This window comes from Anabrus simplex, chromosome 14 (assembly GCF_040414725.1).
Source record: "Anabrus simplex isolate iqAnaSimp1 chromosome 14, ASM4041472v1, whole genome shotgun sequence".
Taxonomy (NCBI): Eukaryota; Metazoa; Arthropoda; class Insecta; order Orthoptera; family Tettigoniidae; genus Anabrus; species Anabrus simplex.
Genome location: NC_090278.1, coordinates 24,606,476 through 24,629,731, shown reverse-complemented (window position 1 = coordinate 24,629,731; position 23,256 = coordinate 24,606,476). Strand labels below are relative to the sequence as shown.

The window sequence follows — 23,256 nt, the reverse complement described above, 5'->3', positions numbered from 1 at the left end:
AATTTTACGCCATGCTATGGTATTACATTCACCAGGTCAACCAGAGCACCCTTTCACTCCAATAACAACTATCTCTAAATCAACTGCCCATCAGTTTACATTCTTATATTTCACTACCCAGGCTAAGAGACACTTTATCTTCTGGTTTTTGTTGTGTGAAGGAGACAAATTGCAGGAAAACTTCATTTCGTAAAGACTTTTTGCCTTGTCTCAAAAGTTAACTCTGATCGTAACCGTCGTTCGTAACCAGGTGGCTCAGTACGTGCAACAATCATTTTCCGAGTAGTATTCGTGTTGCCATTATTGCTCCAATTCTGATGTTATCTAGGCTGTCAGTTAGGACAAAAACAATGCCGTCAAACCAATAAAAGAAGAAGTAACACTGATGTACATAAAAATCAAGATAGATTAAGAAGACAAAGCAATGTCACAAAAATTGAACTGAGTATAACATAGACACGAGAAAAAAACAAGTAAAATGATATAAGTATTTGAATTTCTAGCATATATCAATGCACACTGACAACCATCCGAGAACAAACGGGGATAAAATGGAGACCGAAGGACGGGAAAGAACTACCTACCAAATCTGACGAGGCAGAGCAAAGTCTTTACAAAACGGAAAGTGTTCCTGAAATGTATCTCTTTCATACGGCAAAAACCCAGGAGATATAGAGTCTACAAATGTTCTAAACTTATAATATGTAAAGTAAAAGGTAAAACCAATATGAACGTTCAACAAAGCATGAAGCTAGGTGTGGGCAACGAGAGCAACACAGAGAGACCAAAATATCGCCACATACATGGGCTGCTCCTCCCTAAATTAATTTTTTAATATTCATTTATAGGACGAGGAGTAAGGGATTGGAATAAATTTACAAGGGAAATGTTTGATAAATTTCCAAGTTCGTTGAAAATATTTAAGAAAAGGCTAGGTGAACAATTGTAAATAAATGTAAATATGAGGCAAACAATTGATCTGTCATATAGGTGACCGCCTTAAATGCAGATCATTAATGATTGATTGATTGACTGACAGTTTGTCCTTATCTCTCCGTTCTGCTGTTTCCAATGCCCACACTACCTTACACCGATATAAGTAATGGAAAGGAAGACATTCAGTAAAAGGATAAATACAACACTTCAGCAGGGGGTGAGGGAGCAGTAGAAAGAGGAGACAAGGACAAACATGGACAAGACAATCTACCGACGTCTTCATATGGATGGGCTCTCTCCTCGTCAATCCCAATGTAACGTGATCCCTGCTTCCCAGTTCATCAGGAGGGCAGCCATCAACACTCACCGTATTCATCTTTATCCGTTTGTCTCTTCCTTTCCCCTGCCTTTATCTGGCTTTCTTCTTTCCCTGCACTTCCCACATCAAATATGAAGATCAGGACATCAAGATGGCACTCCTCCCCTGATGAAGCAAGAAACAAGCTTAAGAAGAAATGAATGGAGGAGGAGGCAGCCAATCTATGTGAAGGCAGCAGTGTATGAACATTTGTCCTTTTGTATTTTCTTGTTCGCCTTAATCTCCTCTTTCTGTTTCCTATTCTCACACTGGGTTTATTCTGTTACAGCACCCAGGTCCCTTTGCCTCCCAGTACTCATCTAATCATGAGGAATGTTTCATACAGGGTTAGGAACTTGCAACGAAATTCTCATTAATTTACTTGTAGTATTCTTTTCCAAACTTCCCCATCTTTACCTGAAGCTGCTGTTCCTCGTCAAGGCTCTCCACGACATTAGTTCAGGTATTTGTTACCGGACATAACCCATTATATGAGGTCCTCCCTACCTCCAGCATTGTCTGACTACATTCCTATTCTATCTTCTATGATATTTCAATCTCTCATCTTCTCACAAGCTAGGTGGTAGTTTTACAGGATTATCAACATCATGTTCGTATGTCTTATCCTTCGCCTGTTGCATTTCTTGATGGATGCAGTACTCCTGCTTCCACTGAAGTCCCAGTCTCATGTATAGCTGTGACAGTGTGGATGGCGTTGAGTAACGACATCCAGAGCATGACTAGTGCATAAGGTGCTACTCATCGAGTCAGCTGAGTTAGGTTCAGAGAAGAAAGCAATGGCAAACTCCTCTAGCATCATTATGTCAGTTTTTGCAGTTTCCTTATAACAGCCTTTGGTGGTGCTATTTGAGTACCCAGTTTGATGAGTTCTGACTTGCCTTCTCATTCCACATCTAATCTCTTTTCATCTTCCCCATCATCTCTGCCATCCCCAATTTCTTCTTGTGAGCTATCTTCATAGGTTAGGTTTCAACACCATGTATCATACCTGTCACACCACTGATCTATAAGATTTTCATTTTGTTCTATCTATTCTTTTGAAGCCCTCCACCAATTTACCCAACCCATCTAAATTGTATGGTTCACCTCTCTTTCCAGCCTTAGTCTACTTAAACCATCAAACCCAATTTAAACAATTATATCTTATCAGTCTTCCCCTACAGATATGAGAAGTTTGAGGATCTACTACGATTAATTACAGCACTTAAAACTCACAACTTACTGAAGAAAGCACTGAGATGCATAACTAACCAATTTCTAATTTTGGTATAACATAGCACCATTCTGAAATTCAAGCTCATGAAGTCAGCTTGTTAACCAAAGAAATAAAATAATATGAAGACTTGTATTAACTGGTGTACATTCTTATTTCATAAATTATGTTCCAAAAAACTGGTTGGCTCTAAACTCCTGGCTGTTTCCCACCTCTCTTCCCAGGTTTCTTTGAATTCTTAATTGGAAGGCTATTTTAGGTGTAGGGAGCGGTAAATGTGACAGGGAATAGGACGCATGAAGTACAACCTGCATCATGTGACTTTAACCACACCGCAATGGGAGAAAAACAGGAAAAGGGCTGAAGTATGAGGCAATGCGCAGAAAATATTGAGCTGGGAGTACACCTCATTTCTTCGAGTGAGAGTTAACAATGGATGTTCATAATAAATTAACATCTACAAGCAGAATGTATAATCACGATTCACAGTGCGAATCAAAATTGATAATTTTCATGTTACGTATTGATGACAATATAATTATAGTAGATAAATGAGGTAATCCCACCTAATCAATACAATATAAAATTAGTACTTCAATTTATTTTAATTATGGTACTAGTTTCAGCTTATTGATATTAGGCCATCATCAGCCATAAGGTCTTAAAACACTTAAAAAACTAATTGGCCATACATATAACAAAAATAGATAGCATAATACTTGAAAATAGTTCTGATCTAATATTCAATATACAAGTCACTGTCTTGACTTCCTCAATGTTTTAAGATCTTATGGCTGATGATGGCCTAATATCAATAGGCCAAAACTAGTACCATGATTAAAATAAATTGAAGTAGTAATTTTATGTTGTATTGACTAGACGGATTATCTCATTTGTCTACAATAATCACAGTGTGAATGTTGTGAAGTGCTGTAGGAAGAAACAAGAAAATGTCTACTGAGATCTTTTAAAGAATCTTGTTTCATAGTTCAGCAAATTACACTGGCTGGATTCTGATTTCAATTTTGAAAATTCATTTTAACAATTGAATGTTTTTATTTGAGCCCATTCCTCACTTCTAGAGCAAAAAATATCATGATTTTTTTTTGTCGTATGACTAAAAGCTGCATTGTATCTGTGCAAAGCTCAGGGAGATCCGCATTTAAACGTGATTTATTTCAGTGTTCCAAGTTTCTGATCAGCAAACATCACATTTGTTTGCCATTATGAAGAAAATAAATGACTATCCAAAGCTTTTTACATAACTCTCTGAAGAGAATGTTTTCAGACAGGTGACAGCAAATAGGAACTGAACCAAATGTCAGCACTACGATGTGTATGCGGTTCAAGTTACATGACGCAGGCAGCAAAATGAAACATTCAAAGGTTGGTCTTGTAATGTCTAGCTCTTCAGTACAAATGTTTCTCATATCTTTACCTCAGCAACTAGCTCTTCTTTGATTCAATTTCTTTTTTCTTCACACCTGATCGAGTTCTTTATCCTTTGCTTCAACTAAATGACTATCAACGCAATTCCATAATCAAGCGTATTATAAAAAGAAAAAGTAAGATTTCAATTTCTTCCTAGTAACAACATTTCAATACCAAATTAAAAATGAGAAAAAATATCTAGTAATGCAATTTCCTGCTCCACATAAAGCATTCAGTAACAAGTGATTTAATCTGCAGACATAAGTTATCTGTAAACAGCTATTTGTTTATAAAGCCAATTAAAACAAAAATAAATTGTGAGCCACAATACAGACACTATGTGATGGTCATACATACCATACAGTATGGCGATTGTTTCTTTAAATGCCAATCGCAGGAGAAATGGGAAGAGTATCAGCCTTTCAAAGAATGAAGGCAGCGTTTCTCAACTGCTGGACCAGGCCCTGGCATCAATTATATTGGGCACAACAGTAAGTCATTCTACTTCAGTAGGCATTTTTCACAAATACTTTATAGTAGAAATAATAAGAGAATAATTTTTATACTTTCAACATTTGGAAAAGGGAACACTGCCGTTTATGACCGGCAATAAAAAAAATTGCCCACAAGCGGAGAACAACAATGGGCCATAAATTCTCTGTTCTGAATACTAACTAAATAACAACTGTTTTGCGGGTCTCAGCGACCAATTAGCTGGAAAGTATGAACATTTACATTTTTTTATTCACCTGCATTGAATATTAAGGCAATCCGTATCTGGTTCTTCATACCGAATAGCATAGTGAATGTTGTATCTTTTCAAGTGTTTGTTTCATAACACGAAGGTCACACAATTTTCATAGTGTACTAACACTCTTTAAAATTATGATATACTTGATTACACGTCATATATATAGAAGCAGAATTGATGCGACACTTATTAATACCTTACGCTAGGTTTGTCTTTCACAGACTCACCTGTAGCACTGAGATGCAGATATCATTGTGCTTAAGCAAGACTTAGTACCGTTACTGTATATTAAGCTTATTTAACGTCCCTACCATGAATGTAAATTATTCATATAGTTTTGAGTATAGTAGGTGTATTTATGTAACGAAGTATCACTTGCTTGCTAATGAACGCTATGCTTTTCTAATTACAGTAGAACCTCGATAATTCAAAATCGGTTAGTTCAAAATCTCGCCTAATTCGAAGCAGCTCTCGTTCCCAGAAATGAGAGGTACAGTTTTGCATGTTATTTAAATTGTTTAATTTGAAATACGGATAATTCATAATTCGAAGAACAATGTTGGTTCCATTACTGAAATTCAGTCTTAATTCAAAACAGCCTTGACATTTTGAAAAAAAAAAAAAACGTATATTACAGAGTAATTTAAATTCAAAATTTCTCTGCATCACGAAAGAACGCATCTTGCAGAACGTGCACGGGTAGCCTTCCGCACTTTCACTCACTTTGGTGTGTGTACAGTGTGCTTCATATTTGCTAAGTTCGAGTGAAATCATTATTTTGTATTCGGCGTTTTAAGGAACGCCACAATATCACGTAGCAGGCAGTGTGTGGAGAAGCAGATGCCGACAGATGGCGAAAAAGCATGGCTCGTATAATCTATCCATACGCAACGAACAATATTGTCAGTGCCGACAAAACCATTTTTTTAAGTGCCGAACCCAAAGGGACTTACGGTTTTAAAGGAGAGAAGTGCTAGCTGGGAAATCGTACAAGGGAGGGTTCGCTGTACTGTGTTACAATGCACCCGGAAGCAAGAGACTTCCTTCCCTCGTCTAGGAAAGTTCAACTAGTCACGATATTTTAAAGGCATCAAGCACTTTCCATGCAAGTACAGGACATCTAAAATGCATACAGTGCAGTAATCCAATGAATAAAGCACTTGCACAGGGGAGCCAGTATAGATTTCTCCTCATCCCTGAATCATGTTTTCTTGTTTTCTTTCATTGCGTGAGGTTATGTTTGCTGGTGAGTTATCCAAGTATATTATTTGAATACTGTAAATGCACCTGTTGGATACATTTTGGAAATACATTTTCCATGGCATTTGAAAGGTTTAAACTGTGAATCAAGGTTAACTGCATGCAGTAACAGGCCTTAGAATATTTTGCGACGTTTTTCTGAATTACGAGTTGTCAGTTAATTCAAAATCACGTAATTCAAAGACCAATTTTTGCGTCCCAAGGACTTTGAATTAACGAGGTTTTACTGTATTGGATTTGTATCCATCAGAAAGAAAAATAAATAAATAAATAAATAAATAAATAAATAAATAAATAAAGTTTACGAACTTAAAATTCAATTTAAATGGCATCATATTTACAAGTAAATCTGTTGGGACTGGGCCCTCAACTTACAGAATTTACCAAGCCATGGTCTTTCAAGGTTGAAAATTGCTGACCTAAGGAAAGGGATGAAATGAAAGGGAATGGAACCAAGACTCCCTGGCATCCAGAAACATTAATATAATTTGTTTGCGAGATCAAGGCGACCTATGGTTGAATTTTAATCAATTGTCAGATTAACACCAGAGACTTCGCATAACACTGACATTCTTCAGCTCTTCCAAAATCAGACTACCACAGTCGAATTTGAGCCTGTTATCTTGAGATCCAGCGGCTGACACATTCATAGAGGGTGAGGCTAACCTACTGCTTTAAGAAATGAAGACCACACAGAGAAGTCCAAGGTGTCATCTGGTGGCTGAATGTGAGCAATTTTAGGTGACGCTAACAGGTCACATGATACAGGAATGTGAAATATTACTGTACCAGGAATAACTTGATAGGTGAAAAAAGTTGATAGGTATCCAACAAGTTCATGGATTTACAGGACCTGAAAGAATTTCGTAGCCCAGAGATAAAAACCTATTTTGAGGAACTGCTACACGAAAGGACTAGAATTTTAACTGTCATCTAGTGTGAAATTTCTCTTGTTTAATTTACCCTATGATCTTCTGTGAAATTATTCTTGTTTCAAAAATTACATGATGCTTTACACAGTCCTTTATGCCACTTTGTTGTTTGAAGAGTATACCAACATCTTGTTGCACAAATTAAAAATAATGAATGATGAGGAGACTTGGCTAATACCCCACCGTACTGTACAAAAGTACTGAAGAACAGTAGTTCACAATGATTATGAGTGAAGAAAAAATGTGACACTACTGTTACTGTTCTCATAGCTGATGTCCCATTTCACCAAATTACAAAATTTTAATGATAAGAGTTTCTTTGAGAACGTTTCATCTTTAAAATTGCTCTCCTGTGGAAAAATTTATGTCTTTCCTCTGTGATCTTCAAATGAATAAATTATATCTTTGTGTTTATCACATAAAGCAGGAGGAAAATAAAACAAAATTGATTCATTAGTTACCACCGAAGACTAGATTTTTGTAATGTACGCAGTATGAAAGCCTCAACTGCATTCTAGAAGATGTTTAACCTACGATTTTCAGTAAGTAAAAACAAATAGCTGCTTTCAGTACACCACGCATTAACTCCACACACAAACAAAATCCTGTTCTGCTGAATGCAGATACAGACAATGGGAAACAGGCTTGTGGTACTTGCCTTCACTACGGAGTTTGTCAGAGCAGTCTCGGCTAGAAGAAATCCGTTGGACTTGGTATTCGTCGTGTTGGTCTGCGGTGCGACAGGGTTGGTCAGGCCGTTGGCAGCCGAACCATTGAGAGAAACGATGACCTCCGCGTCACCACCCGCTATCATTTGGTTAGACTTTTCCAGCTCGGATGATGCCTCGGTGATCATCGGGAGTACCTTCTTGAGGTCCTCGGTTGACATGGCCCGGGATGGTTTGGGAGTAGGATCACGGGAAGATTCTGTCGATATATCATGACAAACCATACCTTGTAGCTACTTGTACAATACAGAGATATTTCCCAAATCAGACACAAAATCAAGTGAAGAATAAAATTCAGTTACGATCCCAAATCCAGATCAGAGAGGCTACCGTTCCTTTGAGCCATAAGCTCATATCAACGACAACCCTTATTAACCAAAATAATTCCCTTTAATTAGTTACTGCCCAGCAAGTTGGCTGCTCATGGAGCAGTAAGCTTACCTTCTGGATAGGGATGGATTTCTATTATTTCTCATTGCCAGAGTGGCAAAAGTATGAATTAATAGTAATGGCAGAGAAGGGGGCAATACGAGGGGGTACCCAAAAATAACCGGAATAACACTGCCGTGGGCAAAGCTTGTGTAGTATGTATTGCTGCCGCTAGGCGTGTATTGCGCAACTCATTGCCAGTTCAGTGACGCCTGTGTTGTCGATCTGGCTTGTTCTGCTCATCTGCAGCGATTGCTTTTGCTAGCGCCGTTTTGTTCTTGTTTCGTTTTTTATGATGGCAAGTTTAAGTGAACAACGTGCAAACCTTTTATTGGGAGTTATTTTAATTTTGTCCCATGTTTGTCAAAAAAAAAAAAAAGAGAGACCAGATTTGTGGCTGAAAGGAAACTGGTTCGTCCACCACGACAACGCACCTGCACACACAGCCATCTGTGTTAGTTTTTGGCTAAAAATGGCATGGTTCCGCTGCTCCACGCCTGACCTGGTTGCATGCGACTGTATTTCCACCCATCAAAAGGGGCATGAAAGGACACCGATTTGACAACATTGAAGAGGTAAAAAAAAAAAGAAAAAAAAAGCGAGGGAGGAGCTGTCAGCCATTACTAAAGATGACTACAAAAAATGTTTTGAACAGTGGAAGCACCAGTGGGACAAATGTATGAGTTGTAATGGAGAGTATTTTGAAGAGGATAACGTTGTTTTGTAAAAAATTTGAAAATATATAACTTTTTAAAAATAATTCTGGCTTTTTTGTGTACCCCCTCATATAGAACAGAAACATTGATAATCAACAAGGCCCAGGAATGCAAAATGAAGTTCCTGGAAAGTATGTCTGTAAAAACAAGAAGGCATCACAAAGAATGCATATGTAAGAGGGAGGTTCAGAATAAACAGTCTCTGTGAAACAACAGAACAGACACATTTGAGAGGGTTTGGACACCTGCAGAGAATGCCCACGACAAGTATTGGTGACAAATGAAATGAAAGTAAGAGGTAAAATATCTAGGGAGAGACCCAGAAGCAGAGTTGGAGGAGGAGACTTCTCCAACTGGTAAAATTGTTTTCTAGATTCTATTACCAGGGTCAGCCGTGAGAAAGAGTGTTCAGTATAATGAACAATATACTGATCAAGTTAGGGAAGACAATACAATACATATGCTATCATTTCTGATGTTTATATCAATAAAAAGGACCAGCAAAACGGTTTGCAACTGACTGGATGATAAAGAAGGGCCATCACTCTGCTACAGACATACCTCTTATACGGGGAACTCTTGTGCAACCAATTTCTCTAGGGAAATGCACCTTCTTTGTTGTAACTTTCTGATTCATTTTTCAAAACTTCAGAAATGAGTATCTTAGCCTGATAAAGTCACTTAGTTTCGCAAGGTCTTTATGAAATCGAGAGAACATTTAGTTCTGAAATACCAGTTGATCAAGACTAGATATTGGCTAGATGTCCCCTGGTTACCTCACACTGTCATAGGGGCTGTATCTTCATTAAGGCCATGGCTACTTCCCAGTCCTAACCCTTTCTTAATCCAGCACCACTGGAAGGCTGTCTCATAGCAGCTACAGTGTTACACTAACAAAAACCGAGCAAGTTGGCTGTACAGTTGTGGTCGCGTAGCCATGAGCTTGCATTCAGAAGATGGTGGGTTCATATCGCACTGTCGGCAGCCCGGAAGATGGTTTTCCATGCTTTCCCATTTTCACATCAGGCAAATGTTGGGGCTGTAACTTAATTATGGCTACGGTTGCTAGTTCAATCTTATAACCTTTCCCTGTTCGCCTTCAAAGTGTTAGTGCAACATAAAACCACCAGCAAAAAAAAAAAAAAATACGTAAATTAGGTACCTGAAAAATATTCCCGCTAGATTCTTACTAACCAGATTATTTATTTCCGTAGACTGATAGTAAACAGCAGTCTGTATGAGTTATTTTAATTTTGTTTAATTTCTTTGCAAAGCATGTTTGAATATTTATACAGTCATTACAAAAATACGCCATGCAATGGGCAATTATTTTGTCGATAAATTTTAAAGACAATTTTGCAATTTATTGCCATTCAGTTTATTCAGATTCATCGTCCAACTCATTGGCTAAATGGTCAGCGTTGAGGCCTTTGGTTCAGAGGGTCCCGGGTTTGATTCCCGGCCGGGTCAGGGATTTTAATCATGTCTGATTAATTCTCCTGACCCTGGGACTGGGTGTTTGTGTTTGACCCAACACTTTCCTCTTCATATTCAGACAATATACCACACTCCCAACCACACCACAGAAACACGCAATAGTGATTACATCCCTCCATATGGGGCTGGCGTCAGGAAGGGCATCCGGCCGTGAAACAAGGCCAAATTCACTTGTGACACAGTTTGCACCCGTGACCCCACAGATGTGGGGAAAAGTGGTAGAAAAAGAAGAAGAGTTTCAATTTACACTCTCAGTAATTTATAGACCATACTTCATCACGATGCCCAATTACAATATAATTTCACTTTATTTCTCTGGCAGAAAGTTTACAATCTATCACCAAATTCCTCTGAGCTTTGGTGAGTTAAGTGAGCTGAACTACAAAAACAGCAAGACTAACTCTGGAAACATGAATTTCCACCATTTCTGATCCAATAACATTTGTTCTTCTCACCCTAATTCCCTTCCCTTCAGGAAGATACTGAAGTGAAACATACTTGAGCATTTTCAGGCAATTAACTTTTAACGACAGGTTACTTTCGGGAAGAAACAACATAAGACATAAGAAATTGTTGTCCTACAGCGTCTTCACTTAAAAGACTATGGTCATCTTGAAGTTTCGTGAAAGTATTTGTTCGAAGATTCTTCCTTACAAAAGGAAACTTCATACTTTAGAAGACTGTAAAATCTAATAAACTGCACAAAACATTAACAAGGTCATCCAAGTAAAAGGACATTTTAACCATTACTGTTAATGGTGCTATATTTGCAAGAATGATCAGGGTGGAGGAGACTACTACCTAATAACTACTGGATTTTAGTTGAAGATCAACTCCTAAAATTAACCCAAGAAAATGTCCAACAGAACTACCAGAAATGCAGTTGACAGAGCTGTATTTAATAATAATAATAATAATAATAATAATAATAATAATAATAATAATAATAATAATATTGCTTCTACGTCCTACCACCTACTTTTATGGTTTTCGGAGACACCGAGGTACCAAACTTTAAACGTGAGGAACTTCATCTTTTGTACCACAGGAGTTCTTTAACGTGCCAGTAAATCTACCGACACGAGGCCGATGTATTAATTGAGCACCTTCAAATACCATCGGACTGAGCCAGGATTGAACTTGCCAAGCTGGGGTCAGAAGGCCAGCACTACTCAGCCTGGCAGAGCAGTATTTAAATGATTGCACCACGCAACTACTTCTGAAGATTAGCGAGAGACTTGCTGTATAAGAGGTTGACCAGGGCTAAAAGAACTGATAAAGGATTCAAAGACCGATATTTGGGAGATATACTGCGTCAAGTAATGCAAAATAATGAAGTGTTGCTACCCATTCTGACCTAAGGAGTTGAAACTGTAGGGACAAGAGCAAGAGGGACAAATCAGTCCTCCTCCAACTAGGGCTGTGCTTCATATTCTAGAAATAGTTTCGCCACATTATGAGAATGGAATCAATAAGAATACCCAAGGCCTACTATCGAAAGAAAGATTACTGCTTAAAGACTGAGGCAGACCTAAACATGGCTGGGTGAAGACCTGGCCAGTGGAAACCCAAAATGGAAGACAATGCTGGAAGATACACTTGTTCATTCCTACACCTGTCCTGGTGGAGTGGAGAATTGATGATTATAATGATGACTAGTAATGGTGTTAAATATGACAAACTAGTAACAAAAACCTGGTTAGGCACTTAACAGAAAGAGGAAAGTCAGCTTTTAAGAAGGCTGGAAGTAATGAAACTTCAAATCTCAACAAAAGATGCAGTGCTGAGAACTAATACTTCCATAATATTTACAAATCAATTTTCAACAATCTCAAATTGAAAAGTACATATACTGAAAAGTGAAGAGGTTATGTCCAATTATTTTTCTTTCTGAACAGAAATATGTGAAAGATAGTTTGTAGTGGTAGTAGTAGTAGTAGTAGTAGTAGTAGTTTTTTGAGTCATCAGTCCTCAGACTGGTTTGATGCACCTCTCCATGCCACCCTATCCTGTGCTAACCTTTTCATTCCTATGCAACTGCTGCATCCTACATCTGCTCCAATCTGTTCATCGTATTCATACTGCCTACAGTTCCCTCACAAACCAAAGTTTAAAACCAAAGTTTGTAGTATGAGATCAATCTTCCATCAAAAACCACAATTACTGGCATAAGGAAGATGTAATTCAATGTGCTAGTACTGTACATGGGAAATCCCCAAGGAAGTAAATCGAAGGAATGAGATTTAATACGTGAAAGGAAGTGCCTAAACCAGTTTATTCCAACAAAGATACTGTAATACTACTAGTGCTTTCCTTCTCCAGCTGAAAATCCTTCCTACTTCTCTAACAACATTTCCTTACACCAAGACAAAGAGCATCTGCAGCCAGGCTGAGTGGTGAGCTACATTCTGGCACCTCGGTGCCTCCGAAAACCATAAAAAGTAGTTAATGGGATGTAAAGCAAATATTATTAAGAGCATTTACAGATCTTTTCCCTTAGAACATGCTTCTGGAATGATTGGAAAAATTCTTTACTAAGGGATCATTTCACTATTCTCAACAGAATCTTGCATTTTTATTTAGATACATTGATAACTGATATTGAAGGCAGCCAAATTGCACAGGATCAGTCATCATATACAGGCAGGTCTGTAGATCTATGACATGACAATAGTAGTAATCCACTGCTGAATATTAATATAATAAATAAAATTGAAGTAAAAAATTGCTTGCTGTCCATTGATTAACCCACCTTTAAAATGGTGTAACTTACATACAGTATTCAGGAGATTAAAACTGAAATTTTACAATCATTTTATAAGATGCCCAGTATTTATGACATTTGCAAAATTTCAAACCAGAAAAATATTAGCAAAGAAAATGTTGTAACATGCAAAACTTATCCCTTGCAGTTTACTTACATGACCATTGTTATGACAGACCAAAATGCAAGGGTGGAACATACTGTTTGAAAATGGACAGTTTTCTATAATATAGAAGTGTTTACATATTACCGCATCATACAGTTGCACACTCGTGAAGAAAGCACTGACACATGGCCAGGCTTGGAAACTATGCTTCCTTCAACCTCAAGCAAGCGAGGAAGAAAAAAAGCCCAGATTATGAGGGGATCCGCAGTCAAGCAACCAATTCTCTCTGTTGTTATTCTTGGCTTTCTAGACCAACGCCTCAAACCAGGCCTCCAATCCAGGTTTAAAAAAACCACCTGACCTGGCCACTACCAAGTGCAGGGCCTCCAGGTAAGAGGCAGCTCATTACTGAGCTCAAAGCAAGCGAGGGAGTGAAATTCCAGAATTTATTATTCATCATTTACAGTTCCAGTTTCCCGGTTATTGTTGGTGAGTCGCTTCCATTCTGTCTTATTGACATACGTTCTGTTGTTAATGACGTCCTCCAGTGTCCTTCCCTGATCTGCAATGTCCATCTTTACGATTTCCAGCCAGCGAGTTCTTGGTCTTCCCACAATCCGTTTCCCTGCCACATGTCGCTCCAAGTAAACATATGCTGTCCTTGTTGGCTCCATCCTCATTACATGCCCCAACTACCTCAGTCGGACATACTGATCCGATCTAACAATGATTTAAAAATTCCAGCTTCCTTCCCAACTACATCATTCCTCAACTTGTCTAGTTTGGTTTTTTGAATTGTGGATGCCTACAACCTTGACGAGTCTTTCTTAGTGAGGGTGCAGGTTTCAATACCATAGGATAAGATTGGTATGAAGTATTGATTGAACATCACCAGCTTTGATTTTGTTGGTACTTTGGGATCTCAGGAGTGTTCGTACTTGCTGGTAAAAGTGAGAACTCTTATGCACTATTTGCCACCTCCTTTGTGGCTAGTGTATCTCGAGATATTACGCTGCCGAGGTATGTAAAGCTTTCCACAATTTCTAGTGGATGGTTTCCTAGCATGATTTTCAATGGTCGTCCCTCTCTGTTTATTGCCATCACTACGGTTTTGAATTTGCTTATCTTGAGATTGAACTCCTGGTATTTAACCTTCCATTCATTGAGTCTCGACTGTACTTCCTCAGTTTCTCCCCAGATCATAACATCAGCAAAGGCCATTGCAGTTAGTTCACCAGAGGTTTTCTTGATGTTTTTCATTATGTCATTCGTGATGGTGATAAACAATAATGGGGGTAGTGCACTGCCTTGCTGGACTCCACTTCCAGTCTTGAACCAGGATGAATGTCCTCTCACCCAATCGCACACAGCTGGTACAGTTCTTGTACAGCATCTGAACTTTCCTCACCAGTCCCTCTGGCACATTCGTTTTTCTCAGGCATTCCCATATCGTCTTTCTTGCAATGCTGCTATATGCCTTCTCAATGTCAAGGAAAACCATAAACAGATCTTTGCCTTTGTTCCTCTTCAAACTGTGGCTCTAAGATGACTCGCAATCTGCTAAGATTTTCTCAAGAATCTTAAGGCTATGAGAAAGGAGTGTTATTCCCCCGTAGTTGTAGCATAATGAGCATAAAAATAAATAAATAAATAAATAAATAATAAAATATTACATGTTATAATTCTCATGTTAGGTCCGTATTGAAATGTACATAAATACGAAGTATGTTACAAGTGTTATTTTTAATATCCACCTATTCAATATGACTCTGCTAGACCAGAGTGCAAAGATGGTTCCCCTACAACTTTCATTAGTAGTCAAAGGAGGAAACTGACACTAGGAAAATAAAATATTTGTCCTTCCCCCTTTGCTAACATGAGCACACACCCTCACTTTGCCATGATCAGTTTTACCTCACTTTTGTTCACTGGCCATTTCGAAGTCAAAATAAATATATTAGACAGTACACAATGTTACTCTAAATATAATCTACAGTGACAGATTCCAACTATTTAACACAGTTTAGGGCAAAACAAAAGTAGCCACAGTACATTAAATGATTCCTCCTCGGGGACCAAAATTTGACTCAATTTGTTGATAGTATAATTTCACCCCACAATAGCAATCATATTAGGGTAAGGATAAAACACATGGAGACGTCCATTTTTGAGCACGGCTGTCCATTCGCCCACAAAAAGCTCCCATAAATTTTCGCCTGTTGTGCTTTGAGACATGAGGCTAATGGTGCAACCTGGCTGAATCTCTCTCTCTCTCCTTTCACAGTGAACATCAACATCCATAATTATCCTCCTCCTGCACCACACTGTCAAGCACAGAACCTATTACAGAAAACTTCAGGTACGACACCCGCCGAGGTCAAAATGTACAAAGAATATCTTGACCCATCTACCAGCGGTCATATTCAGTTGATTAAATACCGTAATGTTGATGCGAAGGGGGTTGAAACTTTGTTCACAACTGCCACGACACTTTCCCAAGGGGCTTCATGGTAGTTGCTGGGAAGATGCCATAATGTAAGGTGGAAAAAAATGTGAAGGTAAATGCTGCTTGCTTTCAAGCATTCATTACGGTCCCCATCTGCTTGACAGACATTGCTCATCTGTAGAGAACACCCAACAAGTGCAGAATCACATGGGTATCCCTTAATTATCAGGAGATGGAGCAGGAAACAGATCCATCTTATCCCATTTCACAGCATTCCAGTGAAACATCCTGATGCCAATCCAATGGATTTCTGTGCATATGATAACAGTGAATACATCCCCCTTCACACGCCCTCACTGGTCTTTGTAAAGCCTACAGGAGGAATGGACAGACAACACAACTGGTGTTGGGAGCACGAGATAAGAACAGTTTTAAAACTCGGCAAACTCCAGACAAACCAATACAAAAAGGTAAAACATTAACATTATGCTGAGATAGATCAATAAAACCTGAAAGAAAAACACACTGATTAAGAGAGTACAGAATGCTGTTTCAAGATGCACACTCATGCTCACCATGCTCGGCTCGTGCAAGCATGCACACAAACATTTACATGCACAGAGTTGCTGTATGTCTTCAGTTACCAAATAAATACGCAGTTATAAAGAAAGAAATCACTTAGTTCCAACAGGAAAAAAAAAAAAAAAAATTTCATTAACAAGTAAGAAATTTTCATCAGTAATGGCATAGAGAACTTGTGATAGATAATTTACCTCCTCTCAAGAGACTTTCCAAGGTAAAACTATGATAATATAGATGTTGATTCCCATAGGGAACTTTAAATATTTGTCCCGAATGAGTAAATACATAATACTAATACGGTTGGTCCATTATTGGACTTTATAAATTTTCCATTCCCGGTTACCAGCGTTTCACTCCAGTGTGCTAATTTGGGCTCACCAGTTGGCCAGGCAGGCATCAATTTTTTAAAATGAGAAAATCTCTCATAGTGCACTGACACTGCCGGTGGCTATAAACAGCCTATGCAGTGGCCTCCACGGTATGCACTAGCCATGCGTTTTGGTAGGTGTGCTATTTACCAACTGGCGAGCCCAAATTAGCACACTGCGGCAAAACGCTGGCAACCAGGAATGAGTTACCTGGAAAACTTATGTCCAATAACGGGCCAACTATAAAGGTAAAACTATAAGAGGATTTGATAATACCACCATTTGCATATTGCCCATGAATAGGACTGGGGTAGATCCCCAAATGACGTGTTTTGTAATTTCCTTAATGTAGAAATGAGACCCATATAGACGGAAGTAAAGATTAGCCCTATGAAAAGCAAGATTAGTTTGGACATCTTTGATGTTTCACTTTTAAGTTGTTTCTTTTAATACTCTATACCCTGAAGTTAAAAAAAATACTAGTTAAATATTAAGAAAACAGTATGTGGAGTGCAGACCACAGCCAAATGGAAGCATTCATATAGATGGGAGAGATGTCCACAAAGTAAACCAATTCAAGCATCTCGATTGTTTAGCAAGTGTTGATAGAGACACACTTCTAGATTACCACGCTCAACTTAATGCAGCCTGCATGAATTGCTGGACAGATTCCTGCTTTTCAAGAAAATCTTGCATTTTAGGTAATTCGATACCCGACTGTAGCAATGGTGATATTTTAAAAGCGCAGCATACAGTCCGGTGTCAAGAGCATTGTTGTCAGTATATTACTATCGATTCTCAATTGATAGTAAGCTACCGTAAGTACAATCCCAACTTCATTTACTCTGATAGATTCTTATACAGTCTAAAATTCATTACAAAAGCGTATTTATCTTACACCTCTCTATGCCATACTTTAAAGAAAAATCACTTTCAAAGTCAAAGGTCATACGAAGTTTCTAAAATACGAACTCTACTTCCCAGTACAATCTTCCAGCCTTCTTCACCTTAACATAGAATGCACGCCGAGATCAAGATACTAGTAGAAAAAATCAATACCGACTCTCAACATACTCCATGCCGAGAACAAAATCATACCAGAGATGTTACATGGTAAAACAAGTATGGAAAATATGACATGTATGTATGTATGTATGTATGTATGTATGTATGAACTCTTCCATACTAAGCTCAATGACCAACTTATCCCATGAACATCTCTCGTACATCTAAGAGAAGGAAGAATGCAAGAGATGAACCAGTCAGGGTATGACATACCCAAGTTATAGTCCCCCGACACGACGTATACACCTAGAAGGAGACACACACAATCAAGATAAGCTGCACACGATCTGAGCAGCAAATAAAGTAGTCAAACAATTTCGCTGTACATTACTGCTTTGATAAACAGGCTTACTGTGTGTACCATCAGAACACAACATGTGCACTAACCTGTACGTTTCACATCCATTTACACCAACTGTTATGGAAATCAAAATTCTGTCATTCATCCTCCAAAAATAATACGGGGACAGAGCATAAACCAAAAATATATATTCTTTTAGTAAGTGTAATCTGTATTTCTACTCAGGTGAAGCTATCTATACTTATCCAGGTATCAGACCATTTTATACACAACTCGCTCATAGCCAAATGTAATCCTGGATTTAGATTTCTTCGCCCCAGGAAGAAATAACCAAACCTCTGAAAACAAGACGGCCACCGTGGAGCACAGCAGAGTCATTTAGCATCAGCAAAGCATGGAAAGATTACTGGGAGCATTCTTCAGTATTCACTAGACACATAATAGAACACCCTTCCATGTGCGTATGTGATTTTGATCTCTTCAAATGCCAATGGAAGATCATGTATTGGATCCGAGTGGGAGAAAGTAGATGTAGATATCTAGTGCACAAATGGGGCGGAGCTGCTCGGCAGTATCAGTTCACCCTATTGCTGCCGACTGCTTAGCGTGAGCAACTGTTCAATAACTACTATCCACCACGCATTTCCTGAAACTGGCAAATGGATTTAAGGACTGGATATGGAGACCTAATCGTGCAAACTTGTGATCTCGATAATTCCTATATGTATACAGGTATATTTTGTAAATAATGTTTTCTTTTTGTTAATTTTAGCCAATCATATCCTCTATATTTTGTAATGAATTTGTGACATCATGAGGCTCATTTTCTCCAAAAATTATGGACCATATTTTCTTCCCATGAAAAAGAAGATTCCAGTGTCAATTTTCTGTCACAAATCATTCCACATCTTTTGCTGACAGAGCATCTTTGCCCCGACACATTTTTTGATTTTGGCTTCCTCATGATGTTCACCGTGCACGATCACTGCCGTTCATATATACACAGCTTCCAGATTGCTTTTCTACGTTCATACTTCATCCAAGAGAAAGAATACAAGATGAAAATAAATAAAATACAAAAAATAATGGAATGCAGCCGAACAAAGTAAAGTGGCACAGGAAATATTAGATCAAAAAATTAAGTTTTAAAGGAGGTAAATGAATACTGTCACTTGAGTAGCAGAACAACTACAGATGACAGAAGAATGGACATAAAATGGGTAGTGCAAGCAAGGAAATCTTTTCCTAACCCGCGAGTGGTAGCTAGCCAAAATGTAACATGATTGGTCGCACGCGAGACTTTCTCTCACATTAAAATAACTATGACATTTTTCACAGTTTTGTGGGGCGTAAGGCTGAAATTTACTACTGAAATGAAACTCAAGTTCTACCATATATATTTCAGATAAAAATGAAATGATTAGCTGTTTATTAGAGACACAAATTACTACTTAATGTAACATATGCAATGTACATACTCTCACACAGCGCGCACGGACACATAGGAACCTTTGTTCTGACTAGGGGAGGGGGTACTTACCCTTCAAATGTGAATCGCTCTACTCAAGACAGTTCTAAACTCAGCCTCCCTTTCATCACTGTGAAGTAATATCACAATAAAAAATCATGTGGGAGAATCTCATATAGCGACCACTCGCGGGTTAAGAAAATAACGTTGCTCACTTCAAATATAGATGTGCAAAATTTTAGAAAGATGTTTTTGGGGACTTCTGTGTGGAATGTGGCATTGCCAGCAGCAGTGGTAACAAGGAATGGATAAAATTAGAAAAGAATGAACTTAACGATACACACAGAGAAACGGGTTTGCAATAATGTTCATTTTTGTTTATCCTTCCCATGTCAGATCTAACTGAAAATGTCCCTTTCAGAAACATGGTACTTGGAAAATTTCTACTTTAGCAACAATAATACCCAATTCAATTTTTATTTCTGGACAAATGGTGTGTTAGTTACTGAAGACTTCAATGTATTTTCTACTTTTCCTTTTCTTCTCCTTTTTCTTTTTTCTTTCTCCCCATTACATTTAAATAGCTCTGTTGTAAAATTATTTTTCAATCACTGTGATATAATACTGAAAACTATCACAGAGTACAAGAAGAGAAATATGAGAATCAAACAGTGCACAAGCTACAGATTATATCACATATACGATATTACAGAAGCCATAATGCACAATCGTGCACATGCTGTGATAAAATTTACTCCATCATTAAACCAGTGGAAAATACAACTTTATATAACCCTAGTAGTTCCGTATCCCAACAATTTTTGCAATTAAAGTTCCTCATAGAAAATAAAAACCACTAATCGGGGAAAATCTTATTTAAATTTTAATTTTGCATTTGTTTGCTACACTATTTACAAACATGGGACATTCTTCATATGTCCTAATTATGTTTATTGTAAAGTAGTTTTTATGATAATATGTTGGGACTGAAAACTCACTTTCTTATTAAATGATCACTTCTTGATTGTGTGTGAAAAGCTGCATAGACAATGCAACAATTATGTACCATAATCACTTTTATGAATGAAAAAAAAACTTAATTTAACACCCAAATTAAATTCTATTGCATAAACAGTGACTGAATTCAAGGCCTATTAAGTAAAGCCTTTCTTACTTCTGAACAATTCAACCATCGTAAAATAATGGCTAAAGGGTTTGTACAATATTATTATTATTATTATTATTATTATTATTATTATTATTATTATTATTATTATTATTATTATTAAGGTCAAGTTAACCCTGTAGTCTTTGCAGATAATATTGTGGCTCTGTCAAGAGTCAATACAGGCAGCATGGAGCCAGACTGCCCAGCTCGAGAAACAAACGGTTAAGGCAGGCCTACAGATCTCCTTTGAGAAAAAGCACTACACGACCAATATCGAAAGAGCACCCAGAAGGATTCAAGTAAAGGGAGAAGGGATTCAGAGGGTGGAGAAATTCAAATATCTGGGAGAGTGGATGAACAACAACCTATCAGAAAAAAGAGGCACTGATATGGAGAATCAACAAGATGAACTTGGCATACAAACTAAGAACATCTACAATAGAATTGGTCAAGAAGTTGTAATTGGTAGAGAGAAACATTCTGAGGAAGATCAGAGGATGGAACATGAAAATCCACAGCCTGTTTCCAGTCATTCAACTGGGTCAGGAATGCAATGAATGAAGCCCCATCTAGTGGCAAAAATAGGAAATGTGCTGGCTGCTGAAGCCTGTTTCACCCCTCTAGTGCAATGATAAAGGACTGACAGATGAAATGTTAATGAAGAGTGTTGTTGGAATGAAAGATGACGAGGAAAACCGGAGTGCACGGAGAAAAATCTGCACCGCCTCCGCTTTGTCTAGCACAAATTCACAGTGAGTGACCGGGATATGAACCACGCTATCCAGCAGCGAGAGGCTAGCGTGCTGCCGCCTGAGCCACCGAGACTGTAGGATAGATTATACAGAAAGAAAATAAAGAATTATACCTCAGGATGGAAAAGAACTGACACTACCCGGTAGAGCCCTGTTTTTCAGACATCCACAGAACAGACGACGATGGTTCTTGTTTAAAGGGGCCTAACAGCTAGGTCATTGGCCCCTACCACAGAACAGACATGGAAAGACTGACCAACCATATAGCAAGATCTTTTGAGACCAAGAAAACAAAAATGCACTGATGGTGAAGAAGGATCTGAAAGAAATGGGAGTCCACAACAGCGAAGGTTAAGTCCAGAGTCAAGAACACTAAGAGTTCCCAAGAAGAAATCCTCTATTTTCCAAACATTCCCGGCACCAACAAATGAAATTAAACAGCAATCTTCTAATTTCCCTTTATTTATTTATTTCTTTCTTGGAAGATGATTGTCTTCAGTGCCTCTCAAATGTGTGGACTTGTTCTGTATTCTTTATCTTGAAATGTTTATCTTTAAATGAACCCCCGAGATATGGACGCCCAATGTCACTCAGAACAACTTCTGTAAGCACTCTGCAATGTCTCCTTTGCTTCTTATTTTGAACATTCTTCATTTCTCAAAATTGATGAATTGCAATACGGCTTGGAGCCTGATAAGGCAATTTCTCAAAAATGTCTCCAGACCATGAGCCGATTCTGTACACAAAAATGAATCGTAAATAAACACTACAATACATAGGTCTATTATTAGCCATAGCTTTGTTTAGCAACCACTGTACACATGCTGCTGCTCTCATGAAGCTTTGGATTTCCGGCTTGTAAGCCGTGGCTTTGGACATTGCACCTGGACAACTTTCATTCTCCTCAAGTGGTACATTAAACCGTGTACCAGAGTGAACTGGGACAGTTTGCAGCACAAAATATTTATGAAGCAATTGAACAAACAGATTGAGAAACAATCAACATAGTAGTATTTTAATACTGCTTGTTGTTAGGTTAGAGGAAACCTAATAAATAGTACAAGGATTTTTGGTGCCAGCACCTTTCCAAAAATATAGCTATTTTCGTACAGATAGGTACATGAAGACATGAAATGAAGCAAAATAAACACATTTTGTTGCACCTTTTTTGTGAAATTACTACATGTTGCCACCTTTTCCCTTCTATTTCATGCTTCAGCACTTTTACCCACCCACTTTTATCTGTGTCTAAAAGATTAGACAATCTTTTTTTCTCTGCTTCAACAGATTTTCTTGGGTGAAAATTGTGAAAAAATCAAATGCTTCACATGTGCCCTAGACTCAACTGATACAGAAGCCATCAAGCAGGCCACACAATTAATCAACAACAAAGACCTAGATTTGGAACTTGATGCAATGATCCCAGATGTGTTTCAGAGTTTGGAAAAAGTTTATGAATGTTACGAGAGCCTTGATGAATTTGCTAACGACACATTCAAATTAAATTTGAAGAACAATCCAGATGTGTAAACCTTTGCAACTTTGACTGAACTCCCTTTACAAGTGCTGGCAAGATATCCTTCATTGGTTTCTGTATATGGCGAGCAGAGTTTCTCTCTATATGTAAGAATCTACTGAGCTTGAAGCACCAGCAACTTACTGTCAAAAACACTGAAATGTTGTGTGCAATCCAACATAACAAGTTCATTCATTATTAGAACGCAGTAAAAGGGATAGGGGAAGTTCATGTAACTGGTTTAAACCTTAATAACGTGATTTCACCAACACCTTTTTTGCACCATTTTGTATGTATGTATTTCCAGAACCTTTTATTCCCCTTTCCTGATCATACTTTCCACCTTAAAATCCTTTCCCTATTAATAGGATACATTTTAGTATCATTAGTTGCAGGCTTGAAGAGTATAGAAAAGTAACTATATTTCAATACCACTAAATACAACAGA

At 38.0% G+C, this 23,256-nt stretch overlaps 1 protein-coding gene across 5 annotated transcripts in view; it reads right to left on the bottom strand.

Moving 5' to 3' along the window:
* The window catches only part of NaPi-III (Na[+]-dependent inorganic phosphate cotransporter type III), a 428,747-nt gene that overhangs the window by 19,315 nt on the left and 386,176 nt on the right, over positions 1-23,256 (bottom strand). For all 5 annotated transcript variants that reach the window (XM_067158237.2, XM_067158240.2, XM_067158241.2 and 2 more), the window contains one exon: positions 7,561-7,829. In XM_067158237.2, coding sequence (XP_067014338.2) covers positions 7,561-7,829 — 269 coding nt within the window. The remainder of the gene's footprint in view (positions 1-7,560; positions 7,830-23,256) is intronic.